Raw genomic sequence first — 20,186 nt, 5'->3', positions numbered from 1 at the left:
GATTGTCTAAGTCCTCCCCTAGGTGAAACGGTTAGACCGGTTTCTGACATGTATAAAATAGACCCCCATAGTGAGAGAGTTAGTCAAAACTCAATCCGATGTATCGTTTTTCTAAGTTTCATATTGTTTTTCAGCCTCATGATTACCTGCACAGGTTATGCATTTTATTTGTATTTTCCAGTTTCTCATGTAAATAAGTCTTCTATTGCTACAGTAGAGCACACGTTTAGTGATCTGCCTCCTCATGAACTCTCATATCGTCTTGCTATGCGTAATAATTCCTTTATCCGCATGTTACATTATTCACACCAGACCAGCAATGCCACTAATTGTTGGGTGTGTGGTCGACTCCCCCCTTTCCAGACACCGAAGGGAGTTCTGCCACTCTTTCCTTATCCATTTTCACATAATGGTTCGTGTGGAGCATGGTCCACGTTAACGTCATCCTCAACAGATATGTCTTTTCTTAACAGTACATGTTTCCCAGACAAGCAAGGTCTTCCCCACAGAACAGGGTTAGATCTAGAAAATGAAGTTTATAATTTGGGTAATTATTCTTCGAATTTCATGGTCCTGAATGTTCAGTCTGATACTACTCCAGACTTACCTGCTATGTCAGTATTACCAGTCAAAGGTGAATTATGTGTCCGAAAGAATGGTTCCGTACATGTAGGACATAGTGATTGTACTACTATTGTCAAGTATAGTGACAGCAGGAAATCTATTTTCAAAGCTTCACGTCATTCTTATTTTGTTTGTGGTCAGACCGCATATGTTCGTCTGCCCCTCGATTGGGAGGGAACCTGTTACATTTCCTTCCTACTGCCACCAGTTTTTCTAGCCCCACCTGACTACCATAGGAATTCCCACCTAGTACATACTAGACACAAAAGAGACCTCCCGATTGTCGATTATACTGAAACTGCTCTAGAACAATATATAGATATCAATAAAGGTGTCTTCCCTTATTTAGGTACTGTTGTGAATAGTAAACTGATACATAGATTAACCAGAACACTTGAAGCAGTAGTGATTGAGACTACTTCTGCTCTAGGTAACTTAACCGAGGAGCAATCCTTTATGAGAATTGTCGTGCTCCAGAATCGTCTCGTCCTTGACGTCATACTGGCCGATAGGGGCGGGGCATGTAGAGTCATCGGATCTAGTTGCTGCATTTTCATTCCTAATAACGCGCCGTCTGTTTATTCAGCTATAACCAGACTCCATAAAATTGGCCATATGTTACACCAAGATCCAGGCACCTGGACATGGTCCGGTTGGTTCTGGAATATAATTTCCGCCTGGGGATGGAAAGTATTGTCTTTTCTAGGTATTGCAGTAGCGATCATATTCAGTTGCTGCCTATGTATACAATGTGGCCCTGCGATTTGTGGCATTTGTGCTACCTCTTGTATTCCTAGTCCCAAGTCCCGTTCTAAATCCCGTTCCAAGAAAATTCGAGACGAGCAAATGATACTGTATGAAATGATAGATGGTATCATGAATATTGATGTTTCCTGATGGAAACGTAGTGACAAGGAGGGAATGTGGAAAAGTAAATTTTGCCATGTTCTGTGTCCCTACGTGTCCCCCATCTTATGTTATGTGTGCATGATTAATATGCATATGTATTCCCCATGATCGATTAAAGACGCAATTACAGTTGTGTCCATCTCTAGTATGCCAGTTTCCAGTTCTCGTGAAAGCTACGAGTATTAGGCCTATGTAAAGTTACGTTGCCACGTTTCCCAGTGTGCACGTTATTTCATTGTAAAGTCCCCGTTTCTAGGCCTCAAAAGGGCCTGGACACCAGATTCAGCTCCTGTCTCCTGAACCCTCGCTGAGGAGCGATACAGCCCCCACCTGTGTTCCTGACCCTTCACTTACTTCCTGCCTCACAGTGCCCGGCTCGGCCTGGCTCTGCCTACGAGTCTGCCAAGAATATGTTATGATTCTAGTTATCAGTTCAGCCCTCCTTCTCTGCATTCCTAAGCTACTGAATCGCATCAATAGTTTCCGTCATTGTCTAGCCTTTACGTCTCCATGCAAGAGAAATACTGTATTTATGGTCATTTAATATTCTTCAACACGCACTACATGTAGAATAATGCATGCTCCAGTCTTAGAGTCTGTTAGCCTTTACCCCGATAACTTTTAGTTTATATCAACATGTTCTCTAAACATCAGATACTAGATATTGTTTAGGTACATGTCGCCCTGACTCTCCAGACTTCAGTCTCTACTCCTAGCACAGAGTTCATAGCCCCCAGCTTCTCCTAGTAACACGTCATTGTCAGTTTGTGCGCACCATTAGGTTAGAGGTCCCGGCTCCTTAGGTAGCCCCCTCCATGTTTCCGCCCCCTTTATGACATATTCTGTTACGTTTACATCACATGTCTATGTATACGCCTCCTGTTACACCTACTTTCACCCTTATCTTTCGCGACTGCTATTGACCACACCCACTGCTCCGCCTACTGTATTCATTGTAATGCAACTGTTTTAGTATATATGCTTGTGTACTGTTATTAAATGTTAGCGCGCTCATCCCAGATCCAGCCCCGGCAGCTGCCGGGCCCTGTCATCCTATTCCTGTGCAGGTTGTCCTGTTCCTGTCCCTTATGCTGTATTAAACCTGCAAACTCCTACTACCTCGAATCTTGACTCTTATTTATTGAGCTATCTGTTATTGCTATGTCCAGTAAAACCTAGATCCGGTATTATTTATTTATATACCACAGTGGGACCCATGATTAGAGTAGGCACCGAGGCGAGAATTATCGAGTCCGCGGACATTGAGCCCAAGACCCGCCGCATCGGGAATTGAACCCTGGTCCCGGGTCAGACCTCTGCATTAGGGTCTGCCGCTCTAACCATTGAGCCACACTTCTCCACATTATACAGGGCATCTCTATGAAGCTCTGCTGCTGTATTTTCCCGTAGACGGACGCAGTACAGCATTGATGATCACGCAGCATTAGTTGGAAATAATATTAGTGCATAGTGAATGGGAATACTCTGTGTACTTTGGGGAGCCCAGACTAATCTTTTACTATTAGTCGGTCCACCTCAATCTTCCTCCCACAGCAATCTGCAGTCAACGCTTGGGCTCAAGAAGCTCTCGGTGCTGGAGGGAAAGCCCAGCCTCAAAGTAAATATATTTCTTGGCCAGATCTGTTTGAGAATGTTATACTCAGGCACTTAGCTACCCAGTTACTGTTCCAGAAAAATCTAGCACAAAGTCAAAAGTGGAAACTCATTGTAGTCTCAGATTATTCAAAGTGAGTACAGCTTCAAGCTAAAAACTTGGTTAACTTTACTAATGCTCCCATGAAAACCCGACTAGCAGTGAGAGAAAACCTCATTATGTGTAATCCGTTCCACAATGCAACTTAACCCCTCTGCTGCGCTGAACATTCTGTGCTGGTGCGGAACGTTCTATTGCCCGGGCGGGGCCGGAACGTTCAACGGACGTGCGCAGCACTACCGAGGTAGTGCACGCGACGTCCGCTGAACGTGGCCAGCACTGAAGGGGGTAAAACCATATTCTTTGTTTATGTTATTGTTTTGTCAATGTAAATGTCGTGGTACTTATAGAGCGCACTGTCACCAGACGGTCACCTTGCGGTGTCGCCTATTTGGCTTACTGGCGCTAATACTCATACTGCTGTGGAACCCCTCCTGGCTTTCCCTGTGAAGTGTCCACTCCTGGGCACCCCCAGGGTGAAGCCAGGCATCCTTAGCGTTGTGGGGGCCGTTGTGGAGGCTAAGCAAGCTATTGCCCAGAGTTGCAGCGTGGGGCCCGTGATTAGAATAGGCACCGAGGCGAGAATTAACAGGTCCGAGGAAATTGAGCCCGAGACCCCGCCGAGGCGGGAATCGAACCCTGGTCCCAGGCCAGACCTCTGCATCAGGGTCTGCCGCTCTAACCATTGAGCCACACCCCTAAAGTTCAAACATGGCTCTATTGTTTAGAAGCCATCTCCAATTGGATGAGAAGTGATTTTCTCAAATTTAACGGAGGGAAGGCTGAGATTATGCTTTTCGGAGAGGCACCTTTGCTGTGGGCATCAGAGTGGTGGCCGACGTACCTTGGTGCTCCTACTGCCCCCAAGACCCTCGTTAAGAACCTGGCAATCCGCCTAGATCAGGCCCTGACCATGAAGGAGCATTATACAGCTAGCTCCTGCTTCCACTTGCTGGGTTTGTTATAGCGACTTTTTCCTTTTCTCCCAGATTCCACACGTAAAACACGTATTCAGACAATGGTATCAAGCCGCTTAGACTACTGCAACGATCTCCTGATTTCAGCCAACGAGTCCTCGCTAAGCAGATCGCAGGTGGTTCAGAACACTGCAGCGCGCCTTGTCTTGAATGCCCCCCGAAAACTGCCTCCCTTCCTCCCCTTCAACAGTTCCATTGGCCTCCGGCGTGTAAGCGGATTACGTTTAAAACCTGCTGCACCGTTCACAAGGCCTTGTGTAACAATGGCGCCTCCTATCTTGCTGAGAAATGTAATCACTATGTCCTCTCCAGGACTCTTCGCTCTGAAACCAAATCTCTTCTCTTGGCCCCCGGGTCAGGAAATCAAGATTGGGTGGGAAAGCTTTTTCCTACCTCGCTCCCCTTTATTGGAACCTGCTCCCCATCCTTATGAGACATTGTTCAGATTATCTCCAATTCACAAAGCTTCTCAAGACCACCCTGTTCTAACATTGCCCCGTCAGACTTCCGGCAGCACTGTTCGAAGCGCAGAGATACCCCTTCGGGGGTGATTCAGGCGCTATAAAAAACCTATAAATAAGTAAATAAGTAAGCAATGTGTCCACCATCTGTGGAATAATAAAATAATGCATAATTCCATTCCAAGATGGCCACTCTGGAAGCATCACACGCGGTGGCCTTCTTCTTGTGCGTATTGTATTATTATTGTTGCTTCCAGAGGTGGTGGCCTTCTTCGAACGGTGAAGCAATGATACATTAATGACAATATAATTATTCTAAGATGGCATTCCAATGTAGAAGCATTACTGTGCACTACAGCTGACGTGAGCAGAGCAGCAGCACGGTGTGGGGGATGGTGCTTTTAAGGAAATGACATTTAAAAAGAAGGAATGAAATAAAAGGGGCTTACAAATGGGACACTCCCCCACAGGCCCTCTTCCCGCCGACACTGGAGCTTCCTCATTATTAGTAACCCTGGGCGTAGGTTGTGTTTTAGCAATACACGCAGCCATGCAAAGTATACTCTGAACTACGCTCAACTACGTAGTGCGTAGCTGTTACCACGGTGTGCCTGTCTGCTCTGAGCAATAATTGAAAAGTTATGATAAAATAAGTATCTCTGCCTTTATATTCTAAAATGCATATAGTCATTTCCCAAAAGTGAAAACGATAATTTAGCAAGCAGTGATGATTTTGGGATCCTCCCTAACATAGGGAGAGAACCGAGCAGATGCCTTGAACACAAATGCAAAAGCTTCATGAAAGGGTTTAATTGATTTTGCATTTGACTCATGAGGGACATCTAGTAACGACTAATGGAACTGCAGCTCTTTGTAGAATTATTTTGATACTGGACACTATGGGCCCGATTCACAGAACTAACTTAAGACAAAATCCTAAACTTACTACCATTTTGGCATTCACAGAAGGCACCTACTCATTTCGGTGTTCACAGAACTTAGGAGTCCTAACTTTAGGACTCCTAAATGCCTTCTGTGAATACCGAAAGTCTTAAAGTTAGTGTTTTTCTCAGTTTAGGAGTCCTAAAGTTACGAGTCCTAACTTCTGTGAATACCAAAATGGTAGTAAGTTTAGGATTTTGTCTTAAGTTAGTTCTGTGAATTGGGCCCTTCAATATTCACTGCCCACTGCTAATCCCGTACCATGATGCTTTGCAGGGCCTTTGGTTGGGATTGTATTTTTGCCCATAACTGTGCTTGGGGTGGTCCTAAGAGGATGGGACCACCACCGGATCGTTCAGCATAATGTGCTCTTTGTGTTCAAGGCATCTGCTTGGTCCTCTCCCAAGGTTAGGGGGGACTCCAACATCATCACCTCTCTCATTGCGTAAAATTTCTTTTACAGTTAATTTTTTGTGAATTGGTTATATGCTTTTTAGCATGTAAAAGTGCTTTATCAAAGCATTTGTGGGTATTGTTGATATTGCTGCTACGCTACGTGTTATAGCACAGTTTTTGCACTGTACTAGTAGTGCAAACTGCGAAGCGTAGTGCTGGATTGGGCTGGCCCGTTTCTGAAGTTTAATGGAGTCTTGCGGGTGTTCCTGATAGACTATATCATTCCTTTTGAGAACAGGCGCTCCCAGTTTTATTTAAATGGTCTGGTTAGTAGCACTGACCATGAGATTGGTCTAAAAAATGAGGCATGTTTTGCACATCACATTATGCATGCCCTGGCATTGCCAGACCTTTTCTTCTCAGTAAATTCTGCATGTTTGAGATACCAAAATGTTATAGGGGTGCATATTTGCTTGTACTGGGTAAACTGTTAAAAGGTTTTGATTGTGAGCAGACACTGTCAAGCCACACCTTTAAATGTACTTTAATGAATGCATGACTAAATAGGATGCATACAATTAAGAATCTGTGCCAAATTGCATGTGCCTCAAACCATATACAACCTGTCGACCGGGGGCCTGGGGTGGTTTCTCACAGTGCCAATCATCTGCTCCCAGAGCTTTTCAGAATTCAAAGGCCCAAACGCTGGTTCCCTCACATGTATAGTAATCTGTGAGATTCCATGGAATGAAACACCTTGCAGGCTTTTAGAGCACTGAAATGACAGTGTCAATCTCCCCCACTAACGTGACAGGAGGTTTGGATTCTATTAACCACATCGATGCTGATGACGGAACCGCTCCGTCATCAGCCGCGGTGGCGCTGCGCTGATGACGGAGCTGTTCTGTCATGACCCGCCCGACGCGCCTGCGCGGCGCTGATTTCACGCCTGTGCGGCGGGTTCTATTGAGCGGGAGGGGCCATGACGGAACCGCTCCGTCATCAGCACAGCTCACCGAGGCTGGTGACGGAGCGGTTCCGTCACCAGCGTCGGAGCGCCGCGCGCCCCCTCTGCCCCCTTAGCTCTGCAGCGGAATAGCCACCACAGCGAAGGGGTTAAAGACACGGAGGTGAAAATTATGACTGAACTTCTTTACTTGTAGCTCTAGCAGCAAAGTGAAACACAACATGGATGCCAAAATTATAAGCAAAAGTATGAAGGAGGTCAGCTGTCTAGATCAGCTGTGACCTCATGTGCGATCCACCAATCAGTGAACAGTAATTATCCCTGCTGAGCAGCGACTGCCCTCTTCTTTGCCGTAAAAGCAGAACAATCCAAAGAGTCCATCTTAGACATGTCTCGACTTGTAACGTAAACGATAAACTTGAAACATTCCAAAGTAGAAAGGTATCCACCCGAAAGGGCCACCATCTACGACCACGTGGGATCCGCCAACTGCATTCAAGCTGGAAGATAAAAGTATTTATAACTATTCGGGAGGGCAGAGTGGGATAATCTTCGCCTCCGTGTCTTTAATAGAATCCAAACCTCCTGTCTCGTTAGTGGGGGGGATTTACATTCCATTACAAGACCGGAGGTTTGATTATGACAAGTTTAAAGCTGTGCAATAACATTAGAAGACACATGATCAATTGGTTTAAAATGGAATGTTCGGGAAGTGGACTCCCTCGACCAATCGGCTGGTTTAAGGATCTCTTCCAGGCGGCCTGCTGAAGTAAAGGCTTTAGAGATGAATATTTCAGTTTTGCGGGAATGTTGAGTCTGATTGGTTTTTGAGCTCTACATACTAAACAAGGTTTACCTACCGGTTCTCCTTTCACAAGAAAATGTCCAGCAGAAATAGCTGAGGTGTCAGAATCAACTGTTCTTTAGGCTTTATCAGCCACAAAAAAGGGGAATAAGGTAATTGATAACGTCTACAGGAGATGCAGGTATGGGATTTATCTCTCTCTCCACACACCAGCTAACCCAGGAAGCCCAGGCGTATACATAACTGGATTGAGTGGAAGGAGCCCAGGAATCGTTAGTAACTGACAATGCGTCTGACGAAAGTCCTGAGACATCCCAGGTTGACCTGAAATCTTCCAGGTCATCAGATGCAAATGTCCTTTGATGATCAAATCGTGAGGATAACCCTGAGGGTTCAAGAGAAACGTGGGACTTATTCTTGGAAAGTCCACAGTGAGTTCTAGCAGTTGAGAGAACCACACTTGTGAGGGCCAGAAGAGAGTTACTATTGTGGACTTTACTCCGCCCAGTTTGTTCATGTAACGTTCCGCGGAGACATTGTCCATTTGCAGAGGAATAGAACAATCTACATTTGACGGAGCTAGGCTTTTTACAGACAAGGAACCTGCAAGCAGCTCTAAGCAGTTTATATGAGATTGCATTTCTTCTGGGGACCATTTTCCTCCTGTTACAACATTTCCACATCGTGCTCCCCCGGCCGGATCTGCAGGCGTTGGATTCAAACGTGATATCTGGGTCCTGGCCAAAAATGGATCTTCCATTCCAGGCCTTCATCTGGGAGAGTCACCACTCACACTCCTGCTGTGCCACCGTGGAAAGCGAAACTAACACTGAGTAAGGGAGGCCCCTTTGAAGATGATGAACTTGAGGCGTTGGAGCGCTCGATAATGAAGAGGAGCAGGAACAATTGCTTCAATGGGTGCCGAAAGAAGGCCCACAATTGTTGCCAGTCTGCGGAGAGAAAGTTTGTTTAGTTTTAGAACAGAACAAATATCTTTCTTGATTACTTTGATCTTCTTCCGAGCGAGAAAGAGAGAGGATTTCTTGGAATCTATAAAGAAACCTCAGAGCTGAATTGTCTGCAATGGAATTAGAATTGGTTTCTTTTGATTTATTATAAACCCTAGATTCTAGAGAAGAGATATTGCCCACACGGTCTGTGTTTGTAGTAATTTCATGTAGTTGGCCATAATTAATATATTGTCCAGATATATAATTAATCGTACTCCATGAAGACGTAACAAGAAGCCCGCAGCAGATCCTACGGACCTCAAGACTCATCTCCCTCCTCCCCTTCACCTCCAAAGTCACTGAGAAGACCATCAACGCCCAACTAATGAAATTCATCAAAGAAAACTCCATCCTCGACCCCTCCCAATCCGCAGCAACCACAGCACTGAAATTTCTCTACTTGCCGCTGAAGACGTCATGCGCACCCTCCTCGACCAAGGACACACCACGGCCCTGATCCTACTCGACCTCTCTGCAGCCATCGACACCGTCTCCCACCACACACTCACCGCCAGAGTCCATGATGCCGGCATACAGGGAACCACCCTCGACTGGCTCCACTCCTTCATCACCGGCAAAACCCAAAGAATCAGACTTCCACCCTTCCTCTCCGAACCCACAGAGATCAACTGCGGAGTACCCCAAGGATCATCGCGCAGCCCCACGCTCTTCAACATCTACATGGCCCCCCTCACAACCATCGTCAGAAAGCACGGACTCAGCATGGTATCCTACGCCGACGACACCCAACTCATCCTCTCCCTCACCAAGGACCCTATCACCACCAGACTCAACTTCCGGGAAGGAATGAAGGACGTCTCATCCTGGATGAACAGCAGTTGCCTGAAGCTCAATTCGGAGAAGACAAAGGTCCTCCTCCTCGGACCCTCCCTCTCTACATGGGACAACACCTGGTGGCCCACCGCACTCAAAGACTATTGCAAAGCTACCCCCACTGGAGGAAGACTCCCGGTGCACAGCAAAGGAAAAAACTGACACGTCTTGTGTATGAGTGTAAAGTTCATCCAAAGTTAAATCATGAAAGATAAGAAAGTTCCTTAGTGTTTTTATTCCATCATGGTAATTTCCAAACGATAATTCATCCATGCTTCAAGATGCAAAACCACCAACATAATCCATAAACGATATCATGCAATCATCACTGATCCCAATGCATTTCGGGCAGATGTGAAGCCCTTCCTCAGGGGATCGCTCTACAAACGTAAAAGGAAACATAGTAATGTCATTATCAATGCCATAATGTTCTTACACCACTACCCAGTCCTCGATCAAGTGCTAAATTAAACACAAAGTGGAAACAAGATGAAAAACACACACGACCCGATGTGCTGGTGAATGAATAAAACGTCAATATGGAACAAACCAAAAATGTGACGACGTGCACATAGTGAAACACATGCTAAGTAAAACGTGAGCATTGCAGTGCTCAATCACCCAAAGTGCTCTCAGAGTATTACGTTTGTAGAGCGATCCCCTGAGGAAGGGCTTTACATCTGCCCGAAATGCATTGGGATCAGTGATGATTGCATGATATCGTTTATGGATTATGTTGGTGGTTTTGCATCTTGAAGCATTGATGAATTATCGTTTGGAAATTACCATGATGGAATAAAAACACTAAGGAACTTTCTTATCTTTCATGATTTAACTTTGGATGGACTTTACACTCATACACAAGACGTGTCAGTCTTTTCCTTTGCTGTGCACCGGGAGTCTTCCTCCAGTGGGGGTAGCTTTGCAATAGTCTTTGAGTGTTCACGCTGACTGGCCAGACAGCGTAGTTCCGGGCGCACGCCACAGACACCAATTTTGCTTTACAACGGATTTACCCAGCTGTGCAAGGCTTTCCTACATTCTTTATCGGCCCACCGCACTCGGCAGCCCCCTACCCCAACGGACCACGCCTGGAACCTCTACATCGTACTCGACTCCTCCCTCTCCAGTCACCACCACCTGCTTCAACACCATCCGCATCCTCCGGAAGACCTTCAAATGGATCCCCCCAAATCAAGGAAGACGTCACCCACGCACTCGTAACCAGCAGACTGGACTATGGAAACGCCCTCTATGCCGGGATCAGCAAATCTCTACACTGCAGCCAGACTCGTCCTCGGCATCCCTCGAAACAAACACATCATCTAACACCTGCAAAACCTCCATTGGCTCCCCGTCGAGAAGAGAGTAACGTTCAAGATACTCACACACGCCTACAAATGCCTCCATAACACAGGACCTCAATATCTCAACAAAAGAATCTCATTCCACGTACCAAAGAGAAACCTCCAATCCACCGCCCTCGCTAAACCCCCGCGCATCCGCAGAGCAAGAACAGGTGGGAGACCTTTCTCCTACATTGCGGCCAAGACCTAGAACGAGCTTCCGATCAACATCAGAAGCCCCCAGCCTGCTCATCTTCAGACGACCCTCAAGACCTGGCTCTTCGACTGACCGGAGATGCTCCCTCCCCCCCAAGCGCCTTGAGACCTTCACGGGTGATTAGCACACTTAAAATCCCCTGATTGAAGGCTACCACTGGCTTCAGGAGTTTGGATAAACAGTAGGAGGCTGAAGAGAGGCTAAAAGGTAATGAGAGGAATTGGAACTTGCGGCCTTGCCAAATGAATTGTAGGTAACAAGAATGTAAATGACGAATGAGAATGGAAAGATCAGCTTGCTTGAGATTTATTTTGCTCATTAAGTTGTTCTTCAGAAAATAGTCTCTTAGGCAATGTATTCCCTCCATTTTGAAATGTCTGTACAAAACAAAACCGCAGTGGAGTAAAATTGTGTTCGATATCCTTGAATTGTTTGAAAAACCCATTGGTCTGAAGTAATTTGCCTCCAGTTATTGAGTAAGAGAGCGAGTCTACCACCCAGCTTTCAAAGGGGGAGGGGGGATTTAAAACAACATGACATGCCTGTATTTGCACGGCTCTGTGAAAAACACGAGGGGTAAAGACTTTCTTGAGGTTTCGTTGCGCCTCATCCAGAGAGGTGAAGGTTTTTACGTAGGCAGCTATATCCGTGATGGAGTGATCACCAAAGAGATGCCCTTCTGCTTCAGAACCAAGGTCCTTCTGTGACATGTCCAACCGCTTAGGGTCTATTCTCATGAGGATAGATTTCCACCTCTCTGCTGCTAGAGCAGCATTGACATTGCTCAAGAGGCAGATAGCCCATTGGCTCTAACCTCTGAGAATAGGCAAATTGACAGGTGTCCCTATGAGGGCAGCATCTCCTGATATTTCTAAAATTGAGTCAAAGGACACAGGATACCTAATCATTTATCCTGGCAGTGTCTAAGTGCTTTATCAATTCCATTTTACCTTTTTTTGTTTAAGGAAGTCGTCCATAGCTGGGTCAATGTCTGGAGTTGATGCCAACTTATGAGGGAGAATAGGTCTTGCACACTCCATAATGGGGACACAGCAAAAATGTGCTTTTCGAAAAAGACTAGTAGAGGACCCTGGGTGGCTGCACAGTGGAGACGTGCATTGTGAGCATTCTTCTGTACATCAACTGGCGCCCAAGTCCCTTTACATCACATCTCCCTGAGATTCATTTTCATCCTCTGCACCCTTCTCCCGTCTCAGAAACCTATGGTGCGCGGGCAGCTCCTTTCCTTTGCATTCTTCAAAACTCAGATAATTAAATGTTCTCTTCTGCTTCTCCCTTAGTGCATACATGAGCATGGCTGGTGTGTGGAAACCAGGTCTGTTGTGTCCAGGATGTGTGGAAGAGAGCTGATGTGTGCAGAGAATGACTGATAGAGTGCAGTGTGACAGGAGTTCATTGTATATGGTAATGTTGTGGCGGACTCAGGTCTTCTTTTCAGTGCTTTAATATTGCAGAGTTCGTTCTATAGCTTCATTCACCCAAACGTATAGGTGCAAGGCATGGACGCTGATGGGCGACCAATAAAACCTCATCTTTTCTTATAGTGGTTAATTCACATGATCGGAGAGGAAGAGAAGTGTTAGGTTTGTGTTGGGTACTCACTCACAATGCACTGTGAATGTTTGTTGTCTCTGTTTAACATAACGAACATGAGGCCTGAATTAGAATTTGACAGGCAGGTATTCCATCGCAAACGAGACAGATCTCCTGTCTCCTATTACTACTTCATTATATCCTAATTCACTTATACAAGGTGGACCAGATACCTGTCAGGTGCGTGACAAGAGTGTCCGTCCGTCCGTCCACCAAACCCTAAGTCAGGCCCATGGTCCTAGCTTATAGTTTATGATTCTTTAAATTGTTTTGCTCGTGCAGCACCAATTCCAGATTTATTTTTAATTCTGACAGGTGATTGAAAATCAGAAAGAAAGTAAAGAAGAACATTAAATCTTTGTAAAGAAGTCCTCTGTGCCAATAGATGTGAAAACACTGAACAAGAATCAGCACTCGCTCGCTTCTGGACTGTTAGCGTCAAGACACCGCGTGGTATTCGTGCGCTGTATAAATCTTAATAACTTAATACGATATAAAGGGTCGAAGGAGACACTTCTCAGACATCAGAAACTAGAGCTCCATCGTCGAGATACCAAGATAAAAAAGAGAGACTAAAACTGGAGATTATAATTTCCCAAATATCATGTGTTTCTCATGGATGTAAGAACATCTTCCAATGCAATGAAGCTCTTCCTGATACCCTCTTGCAGAGCGCACCGAGGAGCTGATATTTGTATGTTTATACCAACCCTTTAACAGGAATTTCAACTTGAGTCTGAAAGCTGAAGTGCAGAGGAAACAGGCAACATAAGTGCATTGAGTGACTAAACGTTGACCATAAAGAGATATTAAACACAACAATAAAAACACAGTTAAATTAATGACAGATGATATCATGTAACTACACTGGATTAAATAACAATTTTATTAATGGAAGATGAACCTTTGAAGAGATGCCACAAAATGGAGGCAGTAAGAGTCGACCTAAAAGATGACCCTGGTGAGAAATCATATCAGTGTTCTGAATGTTGTAAGGGTTTTGCTGTAAGGCATCGTTTACTAGTCCATCTGAGAATTCACACGAACGAGAAGCCGTATGAATGTACTGAATGTGACGGGGCATACAAGACAAATGAACGTTTATTAATCCATCAGCGAACACATACCGGTGAGAAACCATATGAATGCCCTGAATGTGACAAATCTTTCAGTCTAAAACCGCTTTTATCAATTCATCTCCGAACACATACTGGCGAGAAACCATTTAAATGTTCTGAATGTGAGAAAGCTTTCGGTATAAAGCAGCTTCTAACAATTCATCTCCGAACACATACAGATAAGAGACCATTTAAATGTTCTGAATGTTCTGAATGCGAAAAGACTTTCAGGCAAAAGCGTTATTTATTAAGACACCAGAGCATTCACACCGGTGAGAAGCCATATAAATGTTCTGAATGTGAAAAGAGGTTCAGACCTAAACATCATTTATTAATGCATGAACGAATTCATACGGGTGAGAAACCATATAAATGTTCTGAATGTGACCGAGCGTTCGTTACAAAGCATCAGTTATCAGTACATGAGCGAACACATACTGGTGAGAAACCATATAAATGTACAGAATGTGACAAGACTTTCAGTCATAAGGCAGATTTTTCATATCATCAGAGAACCCATACTGGTGAGAAACCATATAAATGTCTTGAATGTGGCAAAGCTTTCATGATAAAACTGTTTTTAGCAGAGCATCAGCGAATACATACAGAGGCCATATAAATGTTCTGAATGTGGAAAAGCTTACAGACATAGTTCTGTTCTGTCAAACCATCGGAAAACCCATCAGAGGTTTTCACCTCAGGACCACAGTTGAAACAATATAGTCAAAACTATACTATTGAGAAACCATATGAGAGTTTTTAATGTAGGGCATTTAATAAAAATGAGCAATAATCAATCCATCAACTAACAATGGCGAGAAACCACTTTGATGTTCTGAATGTGACGATGCCTTCAAGGGAAACATACTTTTATTTCTACATTGGAAACACAAGACTGTAAGTGTGAATATGCTTTCACTAAATGTAACAGTAGCTGATATTGGTGAGGGAGAAATCACTGATGCTAAACTGTGGAGGAACATCTGATACAGCATCCACTCAATCAAACTGTTGATAAAACATGCTTTTTATAAATATGACAGACTGTTGAACAGCAGTTATACAGCACCAAGAGCCTCGGCAAAGCTCTCCCGTGTTACTGCTCCACTCTCCTTCCTCCCTGTTTTTCAGAGGGCTTTCTCCTGCTTTTCCCCTCGTTTTTCTCGCTGCTTTCTCTTTCCTTCCCCTGTTTTTCTGAGTGCTTTTCCTTTGTTTTTAGGTCTCGCGTGGCATTGCAGCGCGAAGCGCTGCTCGCCTTGGCGAGATTTATTGTTAATGAGGACTTTCAGAAGAGGGCTTTAAGCCCCGCCCCTCATTTCCATAGGCTGGCTTCACCGTTTATGCTAAACGGTGGCCTGCCATTGGAAATTATGGTTTCTGGTTCACGCGATTTGGCCTCCGATCTGGACTTGGTTGCCTGTTTTGCTGCTGTCGCAAAGCACTTTCTTATCTTTATGGGGCCATGTGATTCTAATTAGAAACACATGGCCCCATAAAGACAAGAGATCGATGCTTGTTTTTCTTCAGGACAGCCCCGGATCAACCTAGAGGATTGCAGTACTTGCTCTCCGTTTTCTTGATGTGAGCAAAGCCCTCGCACAGGTTAATTTTTCTGTTACCATGCTGTGGGGCTCAGAGCAGTGCGATACTGTAACTTCACTCCTTCTCTGTAACACATTATTACAGGCAAATAGTGGTATTTTCTTAGTACCACTGATTTCTGGCCCCAGAAGGTGCATGTAAGAAGTTAACAATGAACAGAGGTTTACTTCACGGCTGCCGTTTCTAAGTGCTAAGATGATATTTTGCGTCGGCAAGAGGAACCTGGTTTATTTTGCTTAGCCTCCTTTCTATAGTTTGTAAAGTTTGTGTAACTCTGTACGTGTATAAAATGCGTATAACATTGGCGTAATGTTGTTCTTGTTTTCAGCCTGCCACTTAATTAACTCTCGGGCAATCTTATGCACATCTTTAACGCAATGCAACTTTTTAAAATTGTTATGCGCTTGGCGCCTACGGCAGGATGCGCACTATTGAAAATCACGTAAATGCATAAAATAAAAATGGTGTGGGAGTAGGAGGTCCATAGGTGCTTCTGGGGGAGGGGGGTATGTATGGTGGGTTTGACGAGCCCATCCTGAACAAGTAGGGCCGGTTTTGAGATCTGCCTGCCCTCCCCCCCGCTTCAGGGCTCAAACACCTACTGGGCATCTGCATACTCCTCTTGACGGGGGGCAGAGAGTTGAAGGGGTTGGGGGGGCAAACTCCTATCAGCGGTTCACAGCACCGCGCCGGGCCTGCCCAGAATGTGCTGGTACAAAGGGGGAGGGGCGGGTCTCTACAGAGGAGAAGGGCCTGTGTGTGCTGGTAAGGCTCCGTCTGTGCCCGCCACCCTCCAAGGCCAACGGCCCACCAAACTCTCATGGCCAAGGTAAGGGGTCATCACGCATATCCTTTTTTTTTTGTCTTGTGCCTCTTCCGGCCGTGCAGGTTTTCAAACATACTGCGGGTTTTCAAACGCTTCACTTACAGCCTGTGTTCATCGAGAGAGCACTTCTGTGACAAACAGAGGAGTGCAAGGCAATGTATTAATTTATATAATGCTTACTACCCCTGAAGAGCGTCGTGATTCAATTATTTCAACTCTAAATGTTAATAGTTTTCAATGTCTACTATGCCTTTTATTAAATTGCTCTGAACTCAACTTTGACTACATGCGCACCATATAAAAGAAAACATTTCCTCAGTGTGAACCCTCTGGCCGTCCCTCTGACAGACCCCCATTCACCACATAACCAGCCTCTGTCTTGTTGAGGAGGAAGGAGGAAGTGCAGAGTCAAAACAAGGTGTTAGTTTAAGTGGTTTTACCCCAAAACACTACACACAGCAAGAAAAACAAAAGTGTTCAGCCATACAGCCATAGACATTCGCTCAAATCGTTATTAAATACAAAATCCCAGAATAAAACTTTCAAATCAAAACCTTTATTGGAAGTGCTGGTGCCGCCCCCTAGAGGTTACTTCTTTTTGCTCATTCATGGCTGAAAATAATGAGATATTAAAAATAAAACTGTCTCCAGGCGTTGAAGGGGGTCGTGCAACGCCTGGCGTTCAGGCAAGAAAAGGCAGTGCCAGGCTGCCCCGAGGGGGGTGAAGAAGGGAAAGGTGCAAATGAAGTGACGGGGAAAAAGACAACCCCTTAAAGAATGAACTTGCATACTCTATTCAGTACTCATTGCTATTAAAGGCGATCTATACTCTATTCAGTACTCTTTGCTATTAAAGGCGTTCTATACTCTATTCAGTACTCTTTGCTATTAAAGACGATCTATACTCTATTCAGTACTCATTGCTAATAAAGACGATCTATACTCTATTCAGTACTCTTTGCTATTAAAGACGATCTATACTCCATTCAGTACTCTTTGCTATTAAAGACGATCTATACTCTATTCAGTACTCATTGCTAATAAAGACGATCTATACTCTATTCAGTACTCATTGCTATTAAAGACGATCTATACTCTATTCAGTACTCTTTGCTATTAAAGACGATCTATACTCTATTCGGTATTCTTTGCTATTAAAGACGATCCATACTCTATTCAGTACTCTTTGCTATTAAAGACGATCTATACTCTATTCAGTACTCTTTGCTATTAAAGACGATCTATACTCTATTCAGTACTCTTTGCTATTAAAGACGATCTATACTCTATTCGGTACTCTTTGCTATTAAAGACGGTCCATACTCTATTCAGTACTCTTTGCTATTAAAGACGATCTATAATCTATATATGGTCCACTTTAGGTCATTGGTGGTGTGACTCAAAGACAGAAAATGGTCCGTCAGTCTTGTACTTGCTTTTCGGCACCTAATATTACTCCGGTGCTCGCACACTCGTTGTTTAATCTTCCTGGTTGTCATTCCCACATACCGCAGCTCACAAGGACAGGAAATAAGATACACCACATTTGTGGAGTTACAGTTTGTGTGGGTAGTCTGTCGCCAAACTTTCCCTGGTTCCAGCTCCAGTTGTTTCGTGGCTGTGGTTAGGTGGCACACACTGCATGCTCCACAGGGGAAGTGACCTGTCACAGGCGGGAGGCCCCATGCGGTGGTAATAGTGTTGGTGTTGGCAGAGTTCTTGGCCCTTGGGCGAGTATGTACTAGAGAGTCCTTTATGCTCCTAGCTCTCTTATAAGAAAACAAGGGTAGTTCCCAATTGTGGTTGTTACTTTTTAGGATCTTCCAATGTTTTCGGATGGATTTACTCACTTCAAAAGAGGCATTGTTGTATGTCGTCACACAGGTTAGCGGGATGTCGCCTGGGGTCTTGATAGTCTCCTCCAGGAGAACATCCCTGTTCTGGTTTCGTGCTCTCTAATAACTCTTCTTGAGGATCATCTTCGGGTAGCCCCGTCTCTCAAGCTTTTGTGTGAGTTCATCCGCCTGGGTCTTGAAAGTGGCCACTTCACTACAGTTGCGTCGGAGTCGCAAAAACTGTCCTGTTTTTTCCCCCCATTTGCTGCTCCGCCTGATGCCTGTTTTCTTGCCTCCCGCTTTGCCCTGCCCACTGCTTCCCATCTCCCCTCCTTCCTCCCAGGACCTACTTAATGGAGGCCGCAGCGCTACCCCATTGTGCAGACTCCGGGCCGAGCTCTCCCATGCTGCTGCACCCCTCTCCTGCCTCCCTGTTTTTCTGGGTGCTTTCTCCTGCTTTTGCCTCGATTGTACTGCATTCTCTGTGAAGCAGTTAGCAACCCCGGCGCCCTGAGACCCTCACGGGGGATTTGCAGCGCTTTATATATACCGACTGACGGATTGAATGCAAAGGCACCCAAGAACATTCTATTCATGGTACCTGAAAGAGCCAACGTTGGAGACAGCCTTCCTCAGTTTGTCAAACAAGCTTCGTTTACTGAGGCCTTCCTAAAACTGAACCCAAACATATTTCACTTTTATCACAAATATAAAAACACAAGCTCAGATAAAGTGCGTCGCAACCTGATTTTAGACACTTCTTCACCACCTCTCAATGTAAAGGAAAAAACCAAGGACCAGATGTAGGAAGGCCATTACCGGTCGGTAACGGCCGAAATTAGCCGTTACCGACTGGTAATAGGCTTTTCCTATGTAGGTGGCAAATTTACTGATTCGGTACCGAATCATCATTTACCGATTCGATATTTACCGAATCGGTAAATGAAATGTAGGAAGCACTTTGAAGAGTGCTTCTGTGCTTACCTTATCGATCTAATCTTAACGATTCAGTAATTTTTACCGATTTTTTATCTACATAGCATTTACCGATTCGGAAATACCGAATCGGTAAAATTCGATATTTTCGAATCAGTAAATTTAAATTACCTACATCTAGCCCTATATGCTTTACCATTGTCTTCTTCACAGCCTTCTTCACCAAAAAACTGCGAATGTTTGGTGCAAGCCACGTCCTTCGCTTGGATCTCTACAGCAGGGTCGGAAATGATGGCAGACTCACAATGGATGGTGCCAGCGCCCGGGGCACTAACAACACTGGCTCTACATTAAGGGGCAGATTTACAAGCCCCTTGCGCCTCTTCTACGCTGCCGTTGCGTCACTTTTGTGATGCAGCGGCGGTGCAAAAGATGCACCATAGTGAGGGGTATTTACAAGGTGACGCATCTGGGCGATGCATCACGTTGTAAAGCCCTGCGCCAGAAGGAGGAGTTCCTACACAGGGAGGGGTGTTCTGGAACAGGAACGCCTCCTAAAAGTGGCTGAGTGAAATCTACAAGATTTCACTCAGTCACTTTTAAGGCCAATGCTGCGTCAAAACCCTGCGCCTGCTTGAAGCAGGCGTAAGGATTGACGCAGCATTGTATAGATAGGGCCCCCCAGAGCATTGCTGGACCTGCGTCGCGCTTGCGATGCAACTCCAGCAATGCGCCGCCTTTACAGCACAGAAGCGTCACGCATCTGTGCCATTTTTGCCCCGCGGCGCATCCCATGCAGCACTCAAAGCTAATTAAAACAAGCATTTGCAATGCAATCGGTCTCTCATTTGCAAGAGTTAGAGCTTTTGGCATTGTAAATGAAAATGGGCCATATGTATTAAGGTACCCATTTTAAGAAATCGCTATTTCAGAATCGCCAATTGCTATGTATGTACAAATTCGCATTTTTTTGCGAATTCTTAGTATTCCTTAATCGCAATTAAGGAATACTTTCCCATTCATTTCTATGGGCCAGGAGTCCCATAGGAATGA

General features: G+C 44.9%; 1 protein-coding gene across 1 annotated transcript in view; it reads left to right on the top strand.

Annotated features, from left to right (window-relative positions):
• LOC144761524 (uncharacterized) overlaps nucleotides 1-14,553 on the top strand; it is a 745,631-nt gene extending 731,078 nt beyond the window's left edge. The window contains 1 exon segment of the mRNA XM_078646848.1: nucleotides 14,024-14,553. Within this exon segment, the coding sequence (XP_078502974.1) occupies nucleotides 14,024-14,553 (530 nt within the window).
• Nucleotides 14,554-20,186: the final 5,633 nt, after the last annotated feature.

Source organism: Lissotriton helveticus, chromosome 6 (assembly GCF_964261635.1).
Source record: "Lissotriton helveticus chromosome 6, aLisHel1.1, whole genome shotgun sequence".
Classification (NCBI taxonomy): Eukaryota; Metazoa; Chordata; class Amphibia; order Caudata; family Salamandridae; genus Lissotriton; species Lissotriton helveticus.
Note: the sequence above shows the minus strand (reverse complement) of the source record. Positions and strands in the feature narration are given on the sequence as shown.